The sequence below is a fragment of the Astatotilapia calliptera genome, chromosome 16 (genome assembly GCF_964374335.1).
Source record: "Astatotilapia calliptera chromosome 16, fAstCal68.1, whole genome shotgun sequence".
Lineage (NCBI taxonomy): Eukaryota > Metazoa > Chordata > Actinopteri > Cichliformes > Cichlidae > Astatotilapia > Astatotilapia calliptera.
The window spans coordinates 29,793,981-29,816,324 of NC_137437.1; the positions used below are offsets into that span (position 1 = coordinate 29,793,981).

Genomic DNA, 22,344 nt, shown 5'->3' on the forward strand with positions numbered 1-22,344 from the left:
TCAAATATGAAAGAAAACATGCTGTTTGGCTTAGTGACTGTGTAGATCTCAAGAATGACTAATCCATAAATACACACGATCATCTTTTTTTACATTACAAGCTATAAGCCTGGATCTCTGATGGTATGGGGTGTGCAAAATATCAATTCCATGATTACTGATATCAGTCAGTTTGGCTTGGTGCAGCTACAAAACAGGATGCCTTGCATCAAGGCACTTGACAGAAAACACCAATGAGAAATACGCAGTGAAATCCAAGGTCAAAAAATGTCATTAAAAAGAATGCCAGAAATACATATGACTAAAATGTTTGGAGAACTCTGTCTTCACTTGCTTGTTATCCCAGACTGAATCCTATGGCGCCAAGATCAGGCCTCTGAGTGCATCTGTTGCAGGATTGTGGCTAAACATGGTGCTACATGACTCTGGCTGTATGTTCCAGTTCTTCCTTGTGCGATGGCATCTGTGTTTTTACTGGTTGAAACCAAACCTACACTTTGGTTGCTCTCAACATTTCAAACATATCTTTGTTTTTGAGCTTGATTTACTTCGTAATAATAGTCATTATACAGGATTTTCTTGCACCGCTTCCAAAGCTGATCAAAGAAATACGTGTGCAGTATGGCTTGGAAATAAAATCCCTGTTTTCTATCAACACTGCCCACTTTTATCAGCAGCGACAGCTTCCCTCTGCTTTTGAATGCAGAACTCAAATCCTACACTCAAGATTACAGGGAAAAACCCTCAGGAAGAAACAAATCACTCTTTAGCATCTGTCATTTTGAGTGACTTTGCATTACAAGGAAATGTCTGCTTATTGCAGAAACTAAAGAATTGTACATGAAGAGTACCAACCAAGGAAGAGCTTGACTGCTATTTATTAGAGAGTCAGAGTGGTGATATTGCTCCCCATCAGAAGTGCCAGCTGTTGCTGTAATAATGTGATGTGCTGAATGTGAGCTGCTGGGGCTAAGCCACAGAAGCAGACACTGGAGTTTGGTCATGAAACTTTCATCAGTGGTGAGGTGGCGTGGAGTTCCTGAGTGTCTGCACTAAATTGCCCCAGGGTCATAAATACTTTATCAACAGCAGACACCTCGGCGAAACACCTCCCCAGGGGCTCTCTTTCCCTCCCTCTCTGTGTCCCCACCTCTCCATCGCCTCCACACTTTCCTCTGCTCTCCACACCCACACACTCTGTCTCTGGCACTCCACAACTGTACTGGGTTGTTTAAAATAAAGTATTTCATTCTCACACTCTGGGTACCTTAAAATTCAGTTGTCACGTTTCCAATTATAATATACTCCCACACAGAATTACAGCACATCCAGAGATGTTTTTCACTCTTCATTGTTGGAGTGACATGTTCGCCCATCTCTCACAAACTGATCTTGTCACTTTTTTTTCATTACAATTCACTGCAACCCCCCCACCCCCACCCCCCCAAAAAACACACACACACACACACACACACACACACACACAAACATCAAACATACCCAAGCAAAACTCCAAACTTAGATATTTTAAGGCACAGACTTTGATCTTCATGCTAGCAGTTCAGCCTAGCCTGCTTAGCTTTAATGCCACCGCCTTTATTCTCCCAGTGCTGTGCATCATGTTGTTAGAAGCAAGACACCAAGAGAGGTATTCATCCAAAGAACCTCTGCAGACCAAGCTTCTGCATGAGCACATTTATGGGGGAAGGAAAAAAAAGTGAGCGCTTGTTGTGAAGTGCACAGATTACACTCAAATCCCCTCATCAATCTGACTGCAATCAGTGCAACTGTAACTCAGCTGTGTCATGAATCCAGCTGAGAATGTGCTGGAAGTCATCAGTGACACAATGCAGATCGGCTCAGTTCAGTTTCGTGCAGTTTCTTTATATTTGTCTGTGCATGTTAAAGGTTTAAATGTTTAAAGTTTTGATAACTCTAGATAACATTCGGGAAGTTAAGGTGTCAGTGTTAATGTATACTGTGCAGTTAAATCTATTTTGGTTATGCCATGTTATAATCAGTTCGTTGAAGTATTATTTTATAGCCACAGACGGCCCAAAAGGTGAACTGTGGCTGCTACTTGTTTGTGAATTAGTGTTACAATTACAATACAGACAATTGTTTTCTGTTAAGAGCATTTACATGTGCATGTTTCAAACAAGCAGAAAATCTATGTAAATTAAAAAATGTTAAGCAAACTGAAACCCCAGTCCTAGATGGGTCACCAGTGATGTTATTATATTGATTATTTGCAAATCACTTTGAACGTAAAAACATTTGATGTTGTAGTGGAGAAAAACCTGAACTCCTGACAACAGATTCCAGATCCACAGTGAGAGAATCTGGTGGCTTCGTTATACTTTGGAAAGATGTCCCTGCAAATCAATACAACAGTCTGCTGTGTGATCATCTTTATCTGCGATCAAGCACTTCTCTCCTGAGTGGTCACTTCCAGGATGACAATACTGAAATGGTTTGATGAGAGTGAAAATGAAACAGCTGTAATGAGAATTAGCTCCTCCAAGTCTGAAGCCATAGTTCTCAGGTGGAAAAGAAAGGGTTAGGAGCTCAGTGATTCTGGTAGAGCTCACAGTAGCGCTGCTGTGTCTCCAGATCTAAAGGAAACCAGTGGGGATGTTTTAGGCTTCTCCAACTGGGTGGAGATCCCTGGGCAGACCGTGCAGACCTAGACCATCCAGGAGAGATTATGTTTCTTAGCTGTCTTTGAAGAGGGAGGTCCAGGCACCTCTGCTTACACTTCTCTTCCATGACCTGGACCCTGACAAGTGTGAGAAAATGGATAAAAGGGAGGCTGTAAAATGATTTATACGCTGTTATGAGGTCATAAGATCTCAACATATTTGAACACCTATTCTGCACCAGTTTGTGCACGGTATATTTATTGGTGGCTTCACTACTGCCATTTACAAGCCAGCTGTCAGTTTGCTTGTTGATACAGAGTGAACAGCAGTGTTGTGAGGCTGAAATGGCAAAAGTCCTCCCTAAATATTCTTTTAATTTGAGGCAACCGTGGTCATTCAGTCACATACAGTGACGGCTGTTCTGTGTTTATATTAAGATTTTTTTTTAAAAAAAGAAAGAATAATGAAGCAGACAAGTAGTAAAACGTAACACTGTTGTCTTTTCACAGGGTGCTTATGTGCACTAATTACAAATAATATTTTTCTTTGTGAACAACATATGGTATATTCTGAAAAGTGGGAGATAAGCTCCCTGGTATCTCTCAGATTACTGCACAGATTAGTGATATCACAATGTACCTGTTTCCACTAAACTGTAGCTCTACATAACTCCAGTAAAGTGAGGCATTAAACCACTCAAAAGTTTAACAGTTTGCTGAGTTGCTATACTGAACTTAAAACTTTAATTTTCCCTAAAAACAAAATAATTCACTTATCGATAAATGCTGCATTGTAAAGTCTAAGGAAGTTCGATCTGCCGACAGCCAGTTCAAACTGTATAAATATTAGCCAAAAGCTATTTACAACTAAACAGGAAATCTCACTCTGTCGTTTCTGGGAAACATTGCCCCTGCTTGCATCTTTCCATTGGTTTCTAAATGCAAACACATCAGGTTTAAAATTCATTCTTTCTCAGCAACCTGTCCTTAAAAGCAGTGTGTCCATCCTGTGTTCATTTACTGTTTCGAAGTCAGCGGTATGCAATCTCATCCTCTCATCCAACCAAGTCAGAAACTCATAGTATTAAGGCTGAAAGAAACTTTGAAGATGCTTATGGAGGCTAACCAACTTAGATCCAACCTTTACCTTTAAATTAAACAATTTTCTAAAGGTTATCGCATATATTCATCATCCAAGCAGATCCAATGTGTGCATCACTCCCTCTTCCCAAACAGGCAAACTCCATTAGTCTCCCTCAGAAAGTGGTACACGCAAGCAAAGGTTAAGAGGAATTTATGCAAATGTGAGCTCCACTAATGCACTCAACACACCCACAAAAAACATGAAACAGATTTTTTTTAATTTTATGATTATCATGTCAAATTCTTTTCAGACCCAGAAACCTTTGTCTACCATCACAGATGACCGCCCGACGCTGTTTGTACGTTTGTTACGCTGCATGTTTACTTTATATTAATTTCACGTCTCTGACATTCTGAAGGTAGAGCTGCTCAAACAGAACATGTCAATATTTGAGCGTCGCTGTTTTGGGCGAGAGATATGTTTAGTCTGCCCTCGATGCGAGTGTGAAGGTCTTCTGCTGGCATTTCTCCCAGTTCCTTGAGATATTTGACAGGGGATTTACTCTGCGTTGTCACTGTGCTGGAGATGGAAGTGAATCCAAGTTCTTCTTTCTGAAAAGCAAATTCCACATTCTATGCCCTGTTTGGACTTTTACACTTAGAAAGCAACTCTTCCAGAATGTCAGGGGCCAAAATAGTCCACGGCTGGCCCCAGGACATTTGGGTTTTTCCCTGCCAGCTAATAACCTGAGTGGACAGATGTGTGGTGACAGGGAAGAAAATGAGTATTGCTAAACGTCTCCCCAAGCAGGGATTTGCTAATCATAGCATATCAACCTGAATTAGGAATATTCACCCCGTCAGGCTTTTGCTTTTTCCTAATTGTGGGCTTCATGTGTCTGTATTAAGAACTATACACAGCATTTTAGGAGTTTTAGTATTTTTGAGGGTGGTACAGGATTGTAAGCTTTTGCAAGTGTTGCTAGCTTACAACCTACGTTAGTAACCAAGCTGATTTCAGTTTCCACATCCATTTGTTTTTGGAGGTCTGTGGTACTAGAGGTGGGAGTAAAGTTTGCTCCCCTAGGCTTTGTTAGCCAGCAGTACACATAAGTATCAGGCTTGTTTCCTGAACTCTTTATCAGCTGGAGAAGATGCTGATGTTTTGACTGAGATAAGCAGATTCATCAGCAGTCTGTCAGTCAGAAATGTGATTGTAATATAAGAACAGTACTAATGGAATGCCAATTAACAACACTGTCAGTGTTTTATGAATGGTTTCTCAAGTGAATGTTGAAATCTGTGTTTCCACAAAGTCCGCTTCAGCTGGTGTAGAGTGCAGAGCTGAACGGACTGAAGCTCAAGACACAAGTTCACAATTAGTGTTGGACTGTGATTTTTCACCCAACTTCCTGGCAATTCTTATGAATAAGTGGATGTAACATTTCCAACATTTTCAAAATTCTGGGGTCTTCACTAAACGTGGAACTATCCTGGAATGTGGAAACAATTAAATTCAAAACAAACTGTTTAAAATTGTAAAGACATTTTGAAGAAGTGTGTGTGGTAAAAAAAAATCATCCCCTCAAAGCAGCTGATAAAAATCACTATCGGTGAAGATGGACTGAAGCCAGGGTCCTATGTTAAATCTACTTTTAGCACTGTTATTGTTTGGGGATCTAAACTATTCAGATCGCCACAAACTAAAACATATGGTGGTAGGTGGAAGGGGAATAGTCAGGGGCAAGAGGACATTAAATTAAATACATTTCTGTTGTCCAGAAATGTATTTAATTTTTTAAAATTTGAGGTCATATATGTGCTGCTCCCTGCTTCCCAGAACAGAGTCCGCTGGCGTGGTGTTGCGGACCTATGCTCCACCAGGAGTCTACAGGAAAACTGATTGATGTGCTGTTCAGATCTGCTGTGCTTAAAGCTGGAAAACAACAGGTTAATCCAGACCTTTTTGAGATAACAAGAGAATTTACAAAGAAATCTAAATGTGGAAATTTTATTTATGTATTTACACTCTATAGGGTTTACATTATATAAGACAAAAACATATCAGAACGTTTTTGTTGTTTTCTTAGGAAAAAAAGATAAGTAAATGATCAATTTTGCTTCTCTTAATACTATTGCTGCAGTAGCTGCACTATGTGGAACTGAAGGCTGACTTGGACTGACTTCCACTTCAAAGTGGATTGATTACTCCTGTCCACAAAATAGAGCACGCAGATCGATTTGTGTCTTTATTATAATACAAACAGACCACTTTTTCAACACTGCTATATTCCACTCCACTCCTGTCCAATGAGATATCATCTCTGCGGTTCTACAGACGGATAACAAATGAAAGATGAAAGACATCTGAGTACAGACTCTTCCACGGCGGGTCACCAAATGATTTTATGAAAATGATGATGGCTTTCACGATCACATCAGAATAAGACTTAAAAAAACAACAACATTTAAACACCAAATGCAGGAATCTCTTTTGGAAAAAGAATGGGGAGTGTATAGTGCAGTGTATTTAGTATATATCAGTATATTTTGATTCATTTTGGTGATTCATTTTAGTCTCCCGTGAGTTTTCTTTTGAAACTGTGGAATAGAAAACAGTTTGAAGGGTAATCAGTAATGCAGGGCCAGTTTCAAACTGCTGCAGGTCTGAGAGGAATGCTTGTACATCTGGAGGCGTGTCCCTGGAGAATGTCGAGCTGTCAATGAGTGAAAGCAGGGATATGATTAGAGCACCATGCACACATGTCTCCGTCATTGTTGGAGCTTAATTTTGAGTTTACATCAAAGCTGTGAAAAATGGAAACAACAAACAAAAAATATTCACAAAATGCTAGAAAAAGGTGAAGTTTGATTGCCTTTGAAGAAGTATGTGTGGTTAAAAAAAAAATCAACCCCTCAAAGCAGCTGATAAAAATCACTGAAGATGGACTGAAGCCAGGGTCCTATGGTAAATATCTACTTTTAGCACCGTTATTGTTTTGGGATCTAAACTATTCAGATCGCCACAAACTAAAACATATGGTGGTAGGTGGAAGGGGAATAGTCAGCCACACACACACACACACACACACACACACACACACACACACGCACACGCACACACACGAGCTTATTAACTGTGATTGAAACCAAGAAAAAACAGGAAAATATCTAAACACTTTTAAAGATGAAATGGAGTGATTTACAGCTTACTCGTCTTTTCTTAGCCTGTGCCTTGATGCTTAATAGCTTTAGTCGATATATTTGATTGACATTCCTGTTTAAATTACTTGTTTGATTAAAGACTTCTTTCAGTACTGAAGCACATGACATCTTCCCTCCCACCCATTGCCCGCAGTCTGGTAGATGTCAGAGTGCGTGAGAGTTATTTCACCTCACAATCCCTAACAAGCTTAGTAATTCAGCAACAGTCAAACGCAGATATAAACTATTGATCTTTGTCTGGCGCAGGCGTTAGCGATATGAGCCTTAATATCACCGCCTCTCATTCTGCCTGCCCGGCTTCCATAAAGTTGAGCGTCTAACCACAGAAGCAGACCTCGCTCTCTCATAAGCCCCGCGGTGAGCTTGATATAGCGGCGGGTTCACAGGTGTCATTTCTCCGCTAAGTACTCCAAACACCGACGCGATCGTTTCCGTGCCCTGCGCGTATTTTAACAACCGGCGGCGAGGCTTTTGTGAGCCACGCTCAATCCTCCCTTTATTGACCATTTAAGCTCCTCGCTCGCCGCCATCTGAAAGGCTCCCGTATAACAAAAGCAGCGGGTTTCTGCGGCTGGAAAGCGGCCGTCTCCCTGAGCCCATGGCCGGTGTTTAACGCACGATAACAAGCAGAGGTGGGTCGGTGTTACGCGCGCCCACAACAGTAAAGAAGAGGAAGGCTTTCAGCACCGCGGACAGCTCCTGTGTGCACCTTTCAGCACATGATGCTAACACGTCAGCCGAGACAGCTCGCACTGTCTTTTTGTCTTTTTTTTTTTTTTTTTTTTTTTTTGAAACTTGGGTCCTGCAAAAGCATCCCTCCCCGGAAACCATCACAAGACCACTTGAACACTCCCCTCCTCCTTCCCCTCCTCCATTCCGTCTTGGGCTATATCCTCCAAAATACCAACATCACTGAGAGTAGACAGGGAGAGAGGCCAGACACCCCGGAGAAGTGTCAGGCTGGTAAAATGTGAGAACACTCCGTCTTTCTCGCTTCAGCAAACGAGCGTGTCCGAAACTCTCCTCCCTTTTCCCGGAGGGGGGTTGATGTGAACGCACAGGGCTGCGTTGGCTTCTCGTCACACGCTCGCCAAGACCTCGCACATATTCAATCGTGACGGATTCGTCCCTTCGCTCCACCACTCCTGTTTAAGATTCCGCAGTTGACAAGACGGCGCCTTGCCCTCCCCGCCTCTCTCATCAGACTTATTTTGCGCCGAAAACGGGATTCTGTCCGCTTTTCTTTGGGATTCGACCAAGTTTTCCCTTCCGAGGAGTTTTACAATGACAGCTACCAAGGAGCAGCCGAATCAGAGACAGAATCAACCGCAGCAGGATGAGGTGGGCAACTGGCTTTTTCTTTTGACTTCCACTTTACCCTTGTGCTTTATGTTAAACTCTGCGGGATAACCTGTTCCGCAGCCCGTTCTAGCTTTAGGGTTTAAGGTCTGCTGAGAGGCCACCGCTGTGGCCACATCCACTAAGTGAAATGTGTAAAAATTCAGTGGCCGATCGGCTCCCCCTATCAAGCAGCATCAGCTTTCTGTGCAGATAATGAGGCTGTGGCTCCAGTGCGAAGGGGCTCATTCAAGTTGGGTGCTGCACGTAGCAGCGTCGAATTAATCGTGTCGTCGCCAGCTGTGCGCGGAGCTTATTGTCAACTGTCAGGACTGGGTCACAGAAAGCTTGAACGCCGTGGGCACACGCGCTGTCAGTGAAGGGGGAGAGATTGAGAGAGGAGCACTGCAGCTTGGGCGCATTGTAATTCAGCCGTTGCCTCCTGTCAGCTGCCCCCGACACCTTGAAAGAGAACAGTCCTGGAAAAATCACTTTATAAGGGTGGGGAAAAGAGCGCAATGTGCTTATTTTTCTATCTGCAAGACGCACATCAGCTCTACCTGATGTTCTCATCAGCTCTACCTGATGTTCTCATCAGCTCATTAGCCTGCAGGGGTTAAACGTTCTCGGTTTGGCACCTTCACACAGGTGGCGTTGCGCACTGCAATGCTTTTTTTTTTCAGGGCAATAAGATCAAGACTGCAACTTGACAACCACGCACGTGGGTTTGCGCCAAACCGCTGAGGCTAAATCAGCTGCAATTAATGATCACCATCAGTTTTCCATTCATCCATCAGTTTGCTTTTCAATTAAAACAAATGAACAGTTCTATGAATGATGCAAATTCCATCTGTTTCACCCCGGGCTTTCCTCTGAGAGGTCCAAATATATTCTGGGTGCTCTTAATTGAATTCAGTCATGTAGTCCTATTATTCTAAGAAATCAAAACCTCGGCCTCATAATTGAGTTTCTGTGCCTGAAATATTAGAAGGCCTCATGAGATGTTGGTGAAGTATGACAGCTCACAGTTTTCTTTGCTCCATCCTCTATACTTAAAGCGCAGTGGATACTACTCAGTAGGGCTCTCAGGCTAATTCAAAGTCATGTTGTTGATTTCATGTGTGAGCACTGACTACTCATTTGATTAGGGATGATATTGTGTACCATATGTTCATAAATGCCAGAAGTTGTTAAGCCTGCAGGCAAGCTGACTGTGTTGGTGCTTTTATGAAGGCATTTCTGGCGTGTTTAAAAGCATTCAGTAACATAGTGGTGACTTCAAAGCAGCAACAGCATGAAGATATATAAGTGTGTAAGAATCACAAAGTCAGGTGATGGTATTGTGAGCAAAAATGTCAGTGAAGTGAAGACAGTTTGAAAACACTCTGTGAGTTTTTCGAGCACTTTGTGTTGGGAGCTATTGCATAAGATTTGTGCAGCAGGCCGGCGTCATGTTTGCAAGCATTGGGGGTGAGAGTAGTGCCTTAGCTGAGCCAAAGCTATTACTGTCCCAGGCACTGTCAACCCACAGTGAGTATGTATAGCTCTTTGGCAGGCTCTTAACAGGGTAAATCTTCATCAAAGTTGCATGAAGATGCTGAGAGAATTACAAAAGGGGAAAAGACGAAGGTGTCTCTAAATAATGGGTGAAGGAGAAAAGTGGGCCCTAAGCTGTTTTTTAAATGCAAAGTGGAGGACCGGCAATTCTCTTTTCATACTCTGCCTCTCTTTACCACAGTTGAGTCCATTGTTGTTGCATTAAAAGCCTTTTTTTCTCTTTCTTTTTTGTGGTTTTGTCATTCTGACAAAAAAAGAGAAAAAAGTAAAAGAAAAAAACCCCACAACTAGCCACACAAATAACACTGGTGGGAACTGTGTGACGCAAATCCATAAAACTCTCCAGCTTTTCACTTGCTTTTTTAAGATATCTATTATTTTGTCCAGAAGGATGGCAGCCAGCTTGTTTTTTTTTCCTCCATCATCCAACAATTTGCAGCAATTTGCAAGAACCACAAAAATACCTATATAACCAAAAATCTGACCCTTCTCTTAAATATCCATCTGTGCAAAAAGCCAAATAAAAGTTTTCAAAATTCAGATACATGAAGAAAAAAAATACCTGGGAAAAGACATCATCTCATTCTTCATGTGTGTTTTCACAGACATGACTGATGTGTCGATTTTTTGTTGTTTCCAAGGACACATAGTCGCTTTTAAAGGATTCTGACAGATTTCGGTTTCTCCTACAATAAAGTGGATATATATTATAGTTCTTGGCATGTTAATAATCCAGCTAGTCATTCTGATGTATGGTTATTGGTGTGTGTAGGTAGTAGCAACTATTGTCCCTGTTACAGACTCCAACTTAGTGTATGTGATAAAATGCAAATAATAAAGCTGACTTTAGAGTGGTTTTGGCTTTGGCTTAAATTCTATGAATTTTCTCAAATGCTTTCCAATGCTGTTAACATTAATGTAGGAATCAGGTTTTCAAAAAGGAGAATGTGTGCATGAAGAAACAAACAAACAAAACCCCCAAAATGAAACAATATAACTCATTCTGTTCTTCCCCATTTTAAGGAGAATGGGCTACAACTAAATTTCAGACTGCAGGACCTTCTGCTATTCCTGGTAACTGTTAGAGTTTGCCCCCTCCTACTTCTGTGTCAACACAGCTGAAACAAGAGACATTTTTTTAGTTCTTAGAACTCCATTTTTATTATTCCCTTAGAGTAATTACTTTCCCGTCATAAGCATGACATAGGTGTACTGTGACCAGTCCAAAATTAGCAATGTACACTGCAGCTTTTAGCATTTTCATTAACACTGGAACAAAACACAGGGAAATGAATCAAGGGAAGGCTTTACTGAGCCCGTAGCCAATGAGAGACGCACTATGCATGTGATTTTTCACTCATCAGAAAAGTATTAGCTTGCAATTCCTTTCAGCTTGCAAAGCCACAGTGAAGCAACACAGAGAGAAAATGAAAGCAGGATTGGAAGAAAGTAAAACATGAGGTGACATTGAATTATTAGCGACTGGCTGGCTGTTATATCTGATCAGAGTTCCTATTAGCAGCTCAAATGCAAAAAAGAAAAAAAAAGAAGGTATTCAACTCCTGAAGGACCCCCCTTATGGGTATTTGTGCCCACCAAAATTCTTTGGTCTGGACTAAAGTGTTTTAAGATGCTGACTGATATGCTGGCTCTCTAAGCCATTATGTGCTGTTGTGACGAGCCGTTCTTATGCTGACTGTTAAGACCGAAAACAAAGCAGTTCACTGGGATTTGAGACAACTCTGTTTTTCTTCATTTTTATGTGTTTTTCCTCTGTGTGCTGTTTCAAAGACTGGCAGCTTATACACTGGAAATCGTTTGTCCTATGGTGATCATTTTATGTTCTGGACTGATGATTTGTTCAGGTGCACATGATACACTGACTATAATGACTGTATAAATAAATGTTTTTAGTGATTGACCTTGATAGTCATAAAAAGCGTTATAGGCAGAACATCTTAACTATTTTTGCTTTGCTTTAAAGAGAATACATGCAGTCAGCCAACTGTGAACGGGAGCAGTGGAGCAGTCTTGGCAGTGAAACCATACAGTGTGGCCAATCCCTCTTTAGTTTCACTGCAATCTTAGAACAAACTGACTCATTTGACATTGGCTGATCTCACGCTGTGCAGCCTCCTTTAACCACACACACAATACAGGCTGACTGAGAGGTTGACCTCTCATTGCGACCCTGTAGCCAGCTCAGACTCTGTGCAGTCAGTGGGGTGTATAGACTCAGCACCTGGCCAGACAGAGTGTTCCCCTCGGCTTTGTTAATGGAGCTGTTGCTGTCTGTGACTGGGACTAGAGGCGAGCGTTAGGAGAAAAGGATGCCTACCCTATTGTGATTAAGAGGTGTGCTTGCACATGCTGTGATCCGGTGGCCCGGGAAACTGTAATTCACACTAATGGAGAAAATGTCCTGGACACTGCTGCTGCTGCTTCAGTGGCCTCAGAGACAGTTACTGAGAGAGGGAAGAACAAAAAAGAACAGGTTGCAAGGGAACTCGTGAGCATAGGTGGACAAAGAAAAGGAAATGTGAAGGAGGCAAAGAAGAGGGGGAAGGTGAGAAGACAGGGCCGGTTGTGTAAATGACAAATGGATTTAAAGAGGATCACGTGGAAGATGATGATGTGTGAGATGAAATGAAGTGAAAAGAAGATGTGTTAGTATGTTCAGGAGTGTGAGGAAAGGGACAGTTTTTTATCAATTGCTATGACTTATAGCAACGATAATGTGAAAACACTGTTAGTTTTGAATAATGATGAACTCACAGAAAAAAACTTTGTCTGCAAACAGAAGTTTTTCATTTACTGCTTAGTGTCCAGCTAATTTTTAGCCTCCCATAAAGATAATTTTGTTACAGAGATTTGCAGAAGGAATGCTTTTGCATCAGCGACTTTGCTTTTTTTCTTTGTGCTACTTATAATTTGCCCTTTCACCCTGAAAAACTGTAATAAGAAGGAATTCTTCACAAGCGCTCATACGTGACAACCAAGGAGTGACATTCGTCTCACTTTTACCATAAAACTTGTGCATCATGTTTGGATAACCTATGAACCAATGCAACTAATGGTGTTTTTCCTTGGAATGACATTCCTATCTGACTCATCAAGTGTCACATGTAGCACCAACATTAGTGAAAATTCACTTTTTTATTTGCCTCTTATGTGATAATAACTGCAGAGAAAAAAATAAAACAAAGGTGATCTAAGGAGCTTGGAGAGAGGCTTCATCAGTTCCTGAGGTCACCGGTGCCCAGAAAGGAAGAAGTCTCTTGGATGCGAGGTGAAACATCTTCACAAAATTTAAAGAAGTCCAGTCGTTTTCTTTCTAAGCTCCTTAGACTGCCATGACTGGATGACTGAGAACCTACACAGACAAGCAAAGGTCTGCTTCCTGTGGGGTTATAAAGTATGCGTGTTAACCTTTGGGCTTCCAAGGTGCGGCCTTATGTTGAGAGAAATAATGTTTGTATCAGATATATAAAATAAAATATGTGAAAATATAAGCAAAACCAAATATTTAGTTACTGTTAAATGTTGACTTTGGATTATCTTATTTTTGTCTTTGTGGGTAAATTAAATGGATTCAACAAAAGGGAAAAAAGGCATAACAAAACAGAATATTGGGAGAAGAGACTGAAAGATGCTGCTAAATTAGGTTTATTGTTAATATGATTTGAATGCAAGATATCATTTTGTATAAATGGGTATATAAATATCAATTATATAAATGGGTAAATAAATGTTCAGCCCATTTCTGCATTGGGTTGGTGTCAGGTTGGCTGGCAGTGCTTGAGTTTTGCATCACATTTTTCCATCTTTTGGGCTGAATTTGCATTCAGCACATGCTGTTCAATCTCAAATCGAATGGACAGAGAGGAAGAGCTGCTATTTTTTGAACATTGCATAATCAGAAGCACTGCAAAGTGTCCCAGCCTGTGTGCTGACTTACACTCACCACCTTCCTGTCATAAGCTTGTCTCTGTATCCCGAGGCGACCGGTGCCCTGAATTAGCTGAAGCTGACACATGTTCCATCCTCGAAAGGATTAAAAGGCAATTACAGAGTTTGAGTCATCAGTTGTGACACAGACAAGGGGACAGGCTGCAGTCGAACCCGAGATAGCAGGAATTAGGAAGAGGAAACAGTCAGACCTTCTACTTGTGTGTGTGATAACAGGGTAGCTTGTGAGTGAATGGGTAGTTGCAGGTAAAGCACACATCTCAGTCACCACTAATACCTGATATTTTATTGAATGCAGTGTTGGATGTAGATGTGTGTTTTTTCTTCACTGGCTTAAAAAAGCCCTAAAATTTTAAAATCACCCCAGGCAACTTTTTCTCCGCTCTAATTGAGATGCAGTAAATTTGCCTGAGCTGCTCAAACCATAATTGTGGTGCTGGGCATGTGGACCAATCTCACTTGAGAGTGAACCAGAGGATTGTCTTCTGAACAACAGAGGTACCAAAAGAAGTAATTACAACAACAAATGTCCTGGGAGACGCACACTCTCTCATGCAAACTCTTTCTTTCTTGCGTATTCTCTCCCAGCAAACATGGTTTAAATATCATGGAATGATGGCAAAAACTGCACTGTAGGTGAGCAGATGTTAGCTGATTTTGGCATTTCCACAGACAACAGTGGTCACGTCAGACTGTTTCTTACAAAGCAAGGATTGTTGTTTAAATTGTTGCCATAAAGAAGACAAACTCAAGAGTCTACATTGTGGAAATTGTATCTCTTTGTCTTTTGCCTGGTTACATTTCTTGTCTGGAGTCAAGCGCTATATCCCCTTTTTCACTGTTTTAGTCAGCTGGCTCAGTGTGATAAGAAGTGGACTCCAGAGCACAGGTCACACATCTGAGTCCCTTTTCCTCTCTCATAAGCTGGAATGTTTTATATATGTCAAGTTAGGCTACATAACTGAAACTGGAGATACCTCCAATTTAATGTGTTAGTAATAAATGAAGCAACATACATAAGGGAGATACTTGAACTTGTTTTACTCTGGCTCTAGTCACACAGGTCTCGAGACCAGTCAGCAGCCACCTGGTAACAATCACTTGCTGGGAAAGATTTGCAATCCCAGACTGAATGATTGATAAAGAGCGACTGATTGTAAAGAGGTATATATTGCAGAGAAAACTTTCTTGCGATTGCTTTGGTAGCTAGACGGTTGCAACGGCCGCGATCTTTTTGTGAGTTTTTGCAGACATCTTCCATGCAAAATACTTGCCAAATGATAGTGCAACACCAAAATGTAAGTAAAGTAAAACTAGTACCTTTTGAAATTTGTTACTTGAACGCATTGCACATTTCACAGTTTCACGACACCTGCAAGTATCTGCTGATAAGTTGCCATCTTCTGTATAAACTAGCAACACCTGTGCAACTGATTTCATTTGACAAAATACAGCAACCTGCTTGTGGAATATATATTTATCTCAAGTGATCAGAAGTTGCTAGGGGTCACCAAACAGTTTCTAGACCTACAGTGGGGCAAAAAAGTATTTAATCAGCCACCGATTGTGCAAGTTCCCCCACCTAAAATGATGACAGAGGTCAGTAATTTGCACCAGAGGTACACTTCAACTGTGAGAGACAGAATGTGAAAAAAAATCCATGAATCCACATGGTAGGATTTGTAAAGAATTTATTCGTAAATCAGGGTGGAAAATAAGTATTTGGTCAATAACAAAAATACAACTCAATACTTTGTAACATAACCTTTGTTGGCAATAACAGAGGTCAAACGTTTACTATAGGTCTTTACCAGGTTTGCACACACAGTAGCTGGTATTTTGGCCCATTCCTCCATGCAGATCTTCTCGAGAGCAGTGATGTTTTGGGGCTGTCGCCGAGCAACACGGACTTTCAACTCCCGCCACAGATTTTCTATGGGGTTGAGGTCTGGAGACTGGCTAGGCCACTCCAGGACTTTCAAATGCTTCTTACGGAGCCACTCCTTTGTTGCCCGGGCGGTGTGTTTTGGATCATTGTCATGTTGGAAGACCCAGCCTCGTTTCATCTTCAAAGTTCTCACTGATGGAAGGAGGTTTTGGCTCAAAATCTCACGATACATGGCCCCATTCATTCTGTCCTTAACACGGATCAGTCGTCCTGTCCCCTTGGCAGAAAAACAGCCCCATAGCATGATGTTTCCACCCCCATGCTTCACAGTAGGTATGGTGTTCTTGGGATGCAACTCAGTATTCTTCTTCCTCCAAACACGACGAGTTGAGTTTATACCAAAAAGTTCTACTTTGGTTTCATCTGACCACATGACATTCTCCCAATCCTCTGCTGTATCATCCATGTGCTCTCTGGCAAACTTCAGACGGGCCTGGACATGCACTGGCTTCAGCAGCGGAACACGTCTGGCACTGCGGGATTTGATTCCCTGCCGTTGTAGTGTGTTACTGATGGTGACCTTTGTTACTTTGGTCCCAGCTCTCTGCAGGTCATTCACCAGGTCCCCCCGTGTGGTTCTGGGATCTTTGCTCACCGTTCTCATGATCATTTTGACCCCACGGGATGAGATCTTGCGTGGAGCCCCAGATCGAGGGAGATTATCAGTGGTCTTGTATGTCTTCCATTTTCTGATGATTGCTCCCACAGTTGATTTTTTCACACCAAGCTGCTTGCCTATTGTAGATTCACTCTTCCCAGTCTGGTGCAGGTCTACAATACTTTTCCTGGTGTCCTTCAAAAGCTCTTTGGTCTTGGCCATGGTGGAGTTTGGAGTCTGACTGTTTGAGGCTGTGGACAGGTGTCTTTTATACAGATGATGAGTTCAAACAGGTGCCATTCATACAGGTAACGAGTGGGGGACAGAAAAGCTTCTTACAGAAGATGTTACAGGTCTGTGAGAGCCAGAGATTTTCCTTGTTTGAGGTGACCAAATACTTATTTTCCACCCTGATTTACGAATAAATTCTTTACAAATCCTACCATGTGAATTCATGGATTTTTTTTTCACATTCTGTCTCTCACAGTTGAAGTGTACCTCTGGTGCAAATTACTGACCTCTGTCATCATTTTAATTGGGGGAACTTGCACAATCGGTGGCTGACTAAAAACTTTTTTGCCCCACTGTATGTGACTGAGGCTTTAGGCCACATAGTTGATGCGTCATTGTTTAGAAATTTTCCTGTGTGCAACATGAGTGACATATTGCAAAGCCACAATACGAAGGGTACACATCAAGAAGAGATGATCAGCCAGTGCCTGATGTTGAAATATTTGCATGAGAAAGTGAAGCTGGGCTGTTAGCAGAACCTTATCTTTCTACTTTGTGTTGTCATGTCTGAGAGCAGTTGTCACCAGTGCAGGAAGCCTTTGTGTCAACCTGGACTTGGCTATCTGCGGATGTTGTCGAAGGTTGATCTAATATCCTCGTGTTGGTGTTGTTCCCAGATCATCATACTAAATGTTGTTCCAGGATCAACATTGCAAATGACCAATCAGAATGTTGTGACGTCATACCTTTGCGACTTCGGGAAAAACCGGCGTAAAACAAAAAACTGTACTTAAGCTGCGTGAAACCGCCTCTGTCCACCGATCAACGGACCCTGACCCTAAGCCTAACCGTAACCCTTTAATAAACAGTAAGCAGAATTGATATTGTCCTTGCAACATTGGAATTTCATAAATGCACGAATGGCTTGGGGCGCAAAGGAATAACGTCACAACAATGTGATTGGTCACTTGCAATGTTGAACCTGGAACAACATTTTCATGATGGTCTGGGAACAACACCAACACGAGGATATCAGATCATCCGTTGTCGAACGCTGTCAAACATTCCAGCAGTCTCATTTCTTTTTAACACCAAACTACAGAAATTAATTTTAGATTCCTTCCTTAATTTTGTTCTCATTAATATTGACTGGCTGGCTCCTGTCGGGCTTTTTCCTCAGCAATAGTTCATCAGCCCAGCTCAGATGAAGTGCAGGAGTATTTTCTGGCAAACAAGGTTTTCTGCACTTCCAGGACTTATAGTAAGCACTGAGGGCAGTCGCAGATCGATTTCACTCTCTGGGCAAGATAATCAAAGCCTCATCTGAAAGGCCGGTGATATTGATAGCACTCTACTGATACATAGATAGACCACTGCATCTATTTATCAACTCTCCGTTGTATGTTCACTGAACATGGATGAGAGGAAAGTGTACAGACCTGTACAGTGTGAAGTGCAGTGAACACTAAGACCAGGTAAAGGGTGTCACATGTGGTTGATGTGACATTTTGTAACAGAAGCAGAACTCTAAACGACTAAAAGAAAGATTTTCAGTTTATTTCAACCCGCTGTATTTTGTGGCTATTGAGTCATGCTAACATTGTTGTGAAAAACCGATCTCTGCAGCTGTTTTAGAAAACAACAGATTTCAGGACAAGAAGTTCAAGCTCCAAGCAGCAGTCGAAAAAAACCTGATAAATGCTCCCAGTCCTGCAACTGTGCCGATTCCTCTGTCTTCTGACTCACTGTAAATTTATTGTTCTTTTTTTGTTGTTCATGTTTTAATAGAGAGGAGTCCATTAAGTTTATAGTGATGGGTAATTCATGACATTTTATTATCAGGATGAAATGATTGCTTCTTTTTTTTTTCTGACCTTTTGTCTTTTGTTATTATAAATCAAGTGCACCTGTTTTCTTTCATGCCAGCTTGCACCTCCCTAAAAAGTATCAAAAAACAAAAAAGCTCACTCAATATTATCATATGAGCAGTACTGACACATTATCAATATTTCATTTCTAAATATCACAGTTACCGTCAATACATAATAATCGTGACACCCGTAGCTGAAACACAGAATTTTATGGAGAGTGACTTTCACCTTTGTCACAGTAATTAACTCGAGAGAAGAAAAACAACACAATTAAAGCCACACACACATACACGGTCTCTCTCTCTCTCACACACACACACACACACACACACACACACACACACACGCACACACACACTAGATTAAAAAATCACTGGTTAGGGCTTTGCTTGGCTTACCTAAAATGCACATCAGTTCTTCCTTTCTGCACGGATTTAGACGCCACCACAAACTGTAACCATACCGAACCCTTAAACACTGAGCATGCTGTGTTAATTCATCGAACCATCCACAGACTTAAAGAGTAAATCTCAGTTTGTGAAGTCTGCTAAAATACACAGCAGTACTGTAAATCCATTCTCTGCCATAGATTCCTGTCGAGAAATCTTGTACTAACCTTGATAGCGAGCTACAGTAAGTCACAAACATTTTTTTCTGTCAACCTTGGAGTTTTCACAGCTCACTTACTCAGACAGACATCTGTCACACTCTTTTTTTTGGCTTGTTTTTCAAGCTGCCATTTCATGATTCAAGATGTCACCGACATCCAAAGATGCAATTAACTGCAGTCATATCACGTAGTTGTCTTTGAAGTTAAATGGTGTTATTCGAGGCGGGGAACTCGCTTGCTGTTCATAAACCCTATATGGAACATCGAAAACAACAGTGACTGTAATACAATAGCAAGTGTGTGTGCATATGTGAGTCTCCAGAGTCTGATACATCTTTTTCCTATTAAAACCACATCAGCGTGCCTCACTGTTGTACTGGGTGATGTGTTTATTCATTATGATTAACATGGGCACTATAGCTCACCGTGCTGCTGCTGTAAATATGAGACCATTAAATCAGGATTAATCTGTAGCGAAACATAGCCCCCCACAGTGCACTACTCACACCAGTTTGGGCAAAATTAGCTAAAAACTACAGCTGTTCTAGGAAACAGCTGAGCCTGAGCTCACACTCTGTGGGACTGATGATGATCTTGTGATTTGTTGACAATTACAGACACCGGGTCTTTATGTTAAACCACTGTGCTAGAAAGTAATAGAATAGAATATCTGTTTATTGTCATTGTACGTGTACAAAGAAGTTATCGGTGCTCCACGCCAACTGTGCAGGAATAAAATATAAATAGTAAAACAACAGGAGAAATGTATACAAAACAAGAGAAATGCACGCACTGGAGAACAAAGTGATTGGAAGTAGTGCAAAGAACTTGGTCTGGGTATAGAGTCTGTGTGTGAGTGGCCTGGGTGATGAGGGTTACTCAGACCATGGCTCAGATTGGCAAGGTGAGTGGGCAGGGGTGGGGTGTGGGGGGGGGGGGATAGTGTTTATTAACAACCAGCATTACCAGTATAACCAGTATTAGCTACAATGATTGCTGATGCAATGCATTTTTCTGCTTCAGAAGCTATTTTATGAAATCTGTAGTTTCTAAAATTAAGATGTCCATTGGTGGAGGATGCACAGATGCCCTGTGACAGCTGGGATAAGCTCCAAAACCCTCATGATTCTGGATTGAATAAGGGGTTAAGAAAGTGGATGGATGGAAATAAAGTGAAACTTAGCACAAAGACTGCTGGAGACATTTGGAGCATTAGATGGTGAGAAGGGGTTCACCTTGAAGAAGTTGGCAGTTAATCACAGGACTGCAACAGACAGACAGATGATCATTCACGCCTACAGATAATTTAGAATCACCCGTTAACCTAACAAGCATCTGTTTGGGCTGTGAGAGGAAGCCAGAGGGAGCTTCATGCAAGGGACTCAGCTGGCCCATCCATTCAAACCAAAGACCTTTGTGCTATGAAGTGACACTGCACCCCTGTGTCATCATTAAATTAAATAACAAAAGCTGCTGTTTCAATGGGCAGCACGGTGGCACGGTGGTTAGCACTGTTGCCGCGCAGCAAGAAGGTCCTGAGTTCAATTCCAACATCAGGCCGGGGTCTTTCTGTGTGGAGTTTGCATGTTCTCCCCGTGTTTGCGTGGGTTCCCTCCGGGTACTCCGGCTTCCTCCCACCGTCCAAAGACATGCAGCTTGTGGGGATAGGTTAATTGGATAATCCAAATTGTCACTAGGTATGAATGTGAGTGCGAATGGTTGTCTGTCCCTGTGTGTTGGCCCTGCGACAGACTGGCGACCTGTCCAGGGTGTACCCCGCCTCTCGCCCTATGACAGCTGGGATAGGCTCCAGCGCCCCCCGCGACCCTGAAAAGGATAAGCGGAAGCGAATGGATGGATGGATGGATGGATGGACTTTAAAGCTTTTTTTTTAAATTCTACAAAGACTTTTCTTTAAAAAGTGACCTCGTGTGGGAGAATGAATTGTGACTGCTTTCTTTCTGCAGTGCAGATAGAAATAATGTACAGTGGAAGTGAGAAAACAGAACCTCTGAAGAAAGAGTCAGGCCATCAGACAGTGATACTCACTCGTAACACTAGCTATTAGTAGGTGTTCTTTTGAAAGCATGGTCTCCTCATAAAGGACTGCGAACACAGGAAGTTTTACATCTTTTTAAATCTTATCCCACACCATAAATGTGTAGCAGCAACCCAAAGTGTATTATTTGTATTCTTTTATTTTTTCTTGCTATGTGTTTTGGGGTCATAACACTGCCAAAATGCAGCTTACCCTGGTACCGTGTGTTGCCACCAGACGTATCTAGAAGTATCGATTTTAGCGTTGTGTCATCACATTTGGCTTTTACTTTAAAAGTGTCCATATCTGGATGAGAGGTTGCTAAAATGCTGACTAATAGTAGCAAGGTGCATACATGAATTGAGTGGGCAGATAATGTTAATAAAAAATGCTCCAAAAAACACCAACAATCAAAAGGTCCCTTTCAATTACTCCAATTAGCTGATGAGATCCACAGCTAAGCTAACTATAAACATGCTTATTCCTGCTCTGAAGTTGGACATTTTAATGCTGCAGTCTATGGGGACCGACTCAGTTTAGGGAGCCTTTATGAAATCTGACAAACAATGCCTGATAGGTAAATATGGTTGCGTGAGCTGTTTGACAAGACAATGAAGGACAATGTTGTTTGCTGTGTAGGATGCTTGATAGTTGTTCCACACCCTAAACAGGTCACAGTGCTTCCCATAGAATTGCATCTGTAGCTGTAGAGGATTGTGTATACACAGCACATATGTGTGAGCGTGAAAGGATGTGTGCCCAGGATTCTTTAACCTCCTAGGACCTGCGTCCACATATGTGGACATCACATTTTGGGTTATTTAGATGAAAATACTCAATTTTGCCCTACATGGGCCTGATATCCACTTACGAGGACATCATACTGCTACTGTTCTATCAAAATTTTAAACGAGTATCCTCATATGTGGCTCTCATTCTTCTTAAAAACAAAAATAAGGTAAAAAAGAAATCTGGTAATTCTTTGTTTTTACATTCATCGGGCCCCAATATGCTCAAATATCAAAGAGAAATTAAAAATGCATGTCGTGGAAGAGTTCGGGTCTTAGGAGGTTAAATTAATTAACAAATACCATGTATACTTGTGGCCTCTGCTTTCCTCCTGTAGACAAACACCACTTTCATTGTCTGCTCTGTCTTCTGTTCTGCAGTCTCAGTGAGCTCCAGTTCAAAATGAACCTCCACCTTCCAGAACACGGACTAACATTGACAGCTGC

The 22,344-nt window shown here is 41.6% G+C and overlaps 1 protein-coding gene across 2 annotated transcripts in view; it reads left to right on the forward strand.

Annotated features, from left to right (window-relative positions):
- dpp10 (dipeptidyl peptidase like 10) overlaps positions 1-22,344 on the forward strand; it is a 255,610-nt gene that overhangs the window by 97,091 nt on the left and 136,175 nt on the right. The window contains exon 1 of one of the 2 annotated variants that reach the window (XM_026143891.2): positions 7,172-8,290. The exons of the other annotated variant lie outside the window; for it this stretch is intronic. Within the exon in view, the coding sequence (XP_025999676.1) occupies positions 8,234-8,290 (57 nt within the window). The 5' untranslated portion in view covers positions 7,172-8,233. Of the gene's footprint in view, positions 1-7,171; positions 8,291-22,344 lie in introns of those variants that run through there. 2 annotated transcript variants of the gene reach the window in all.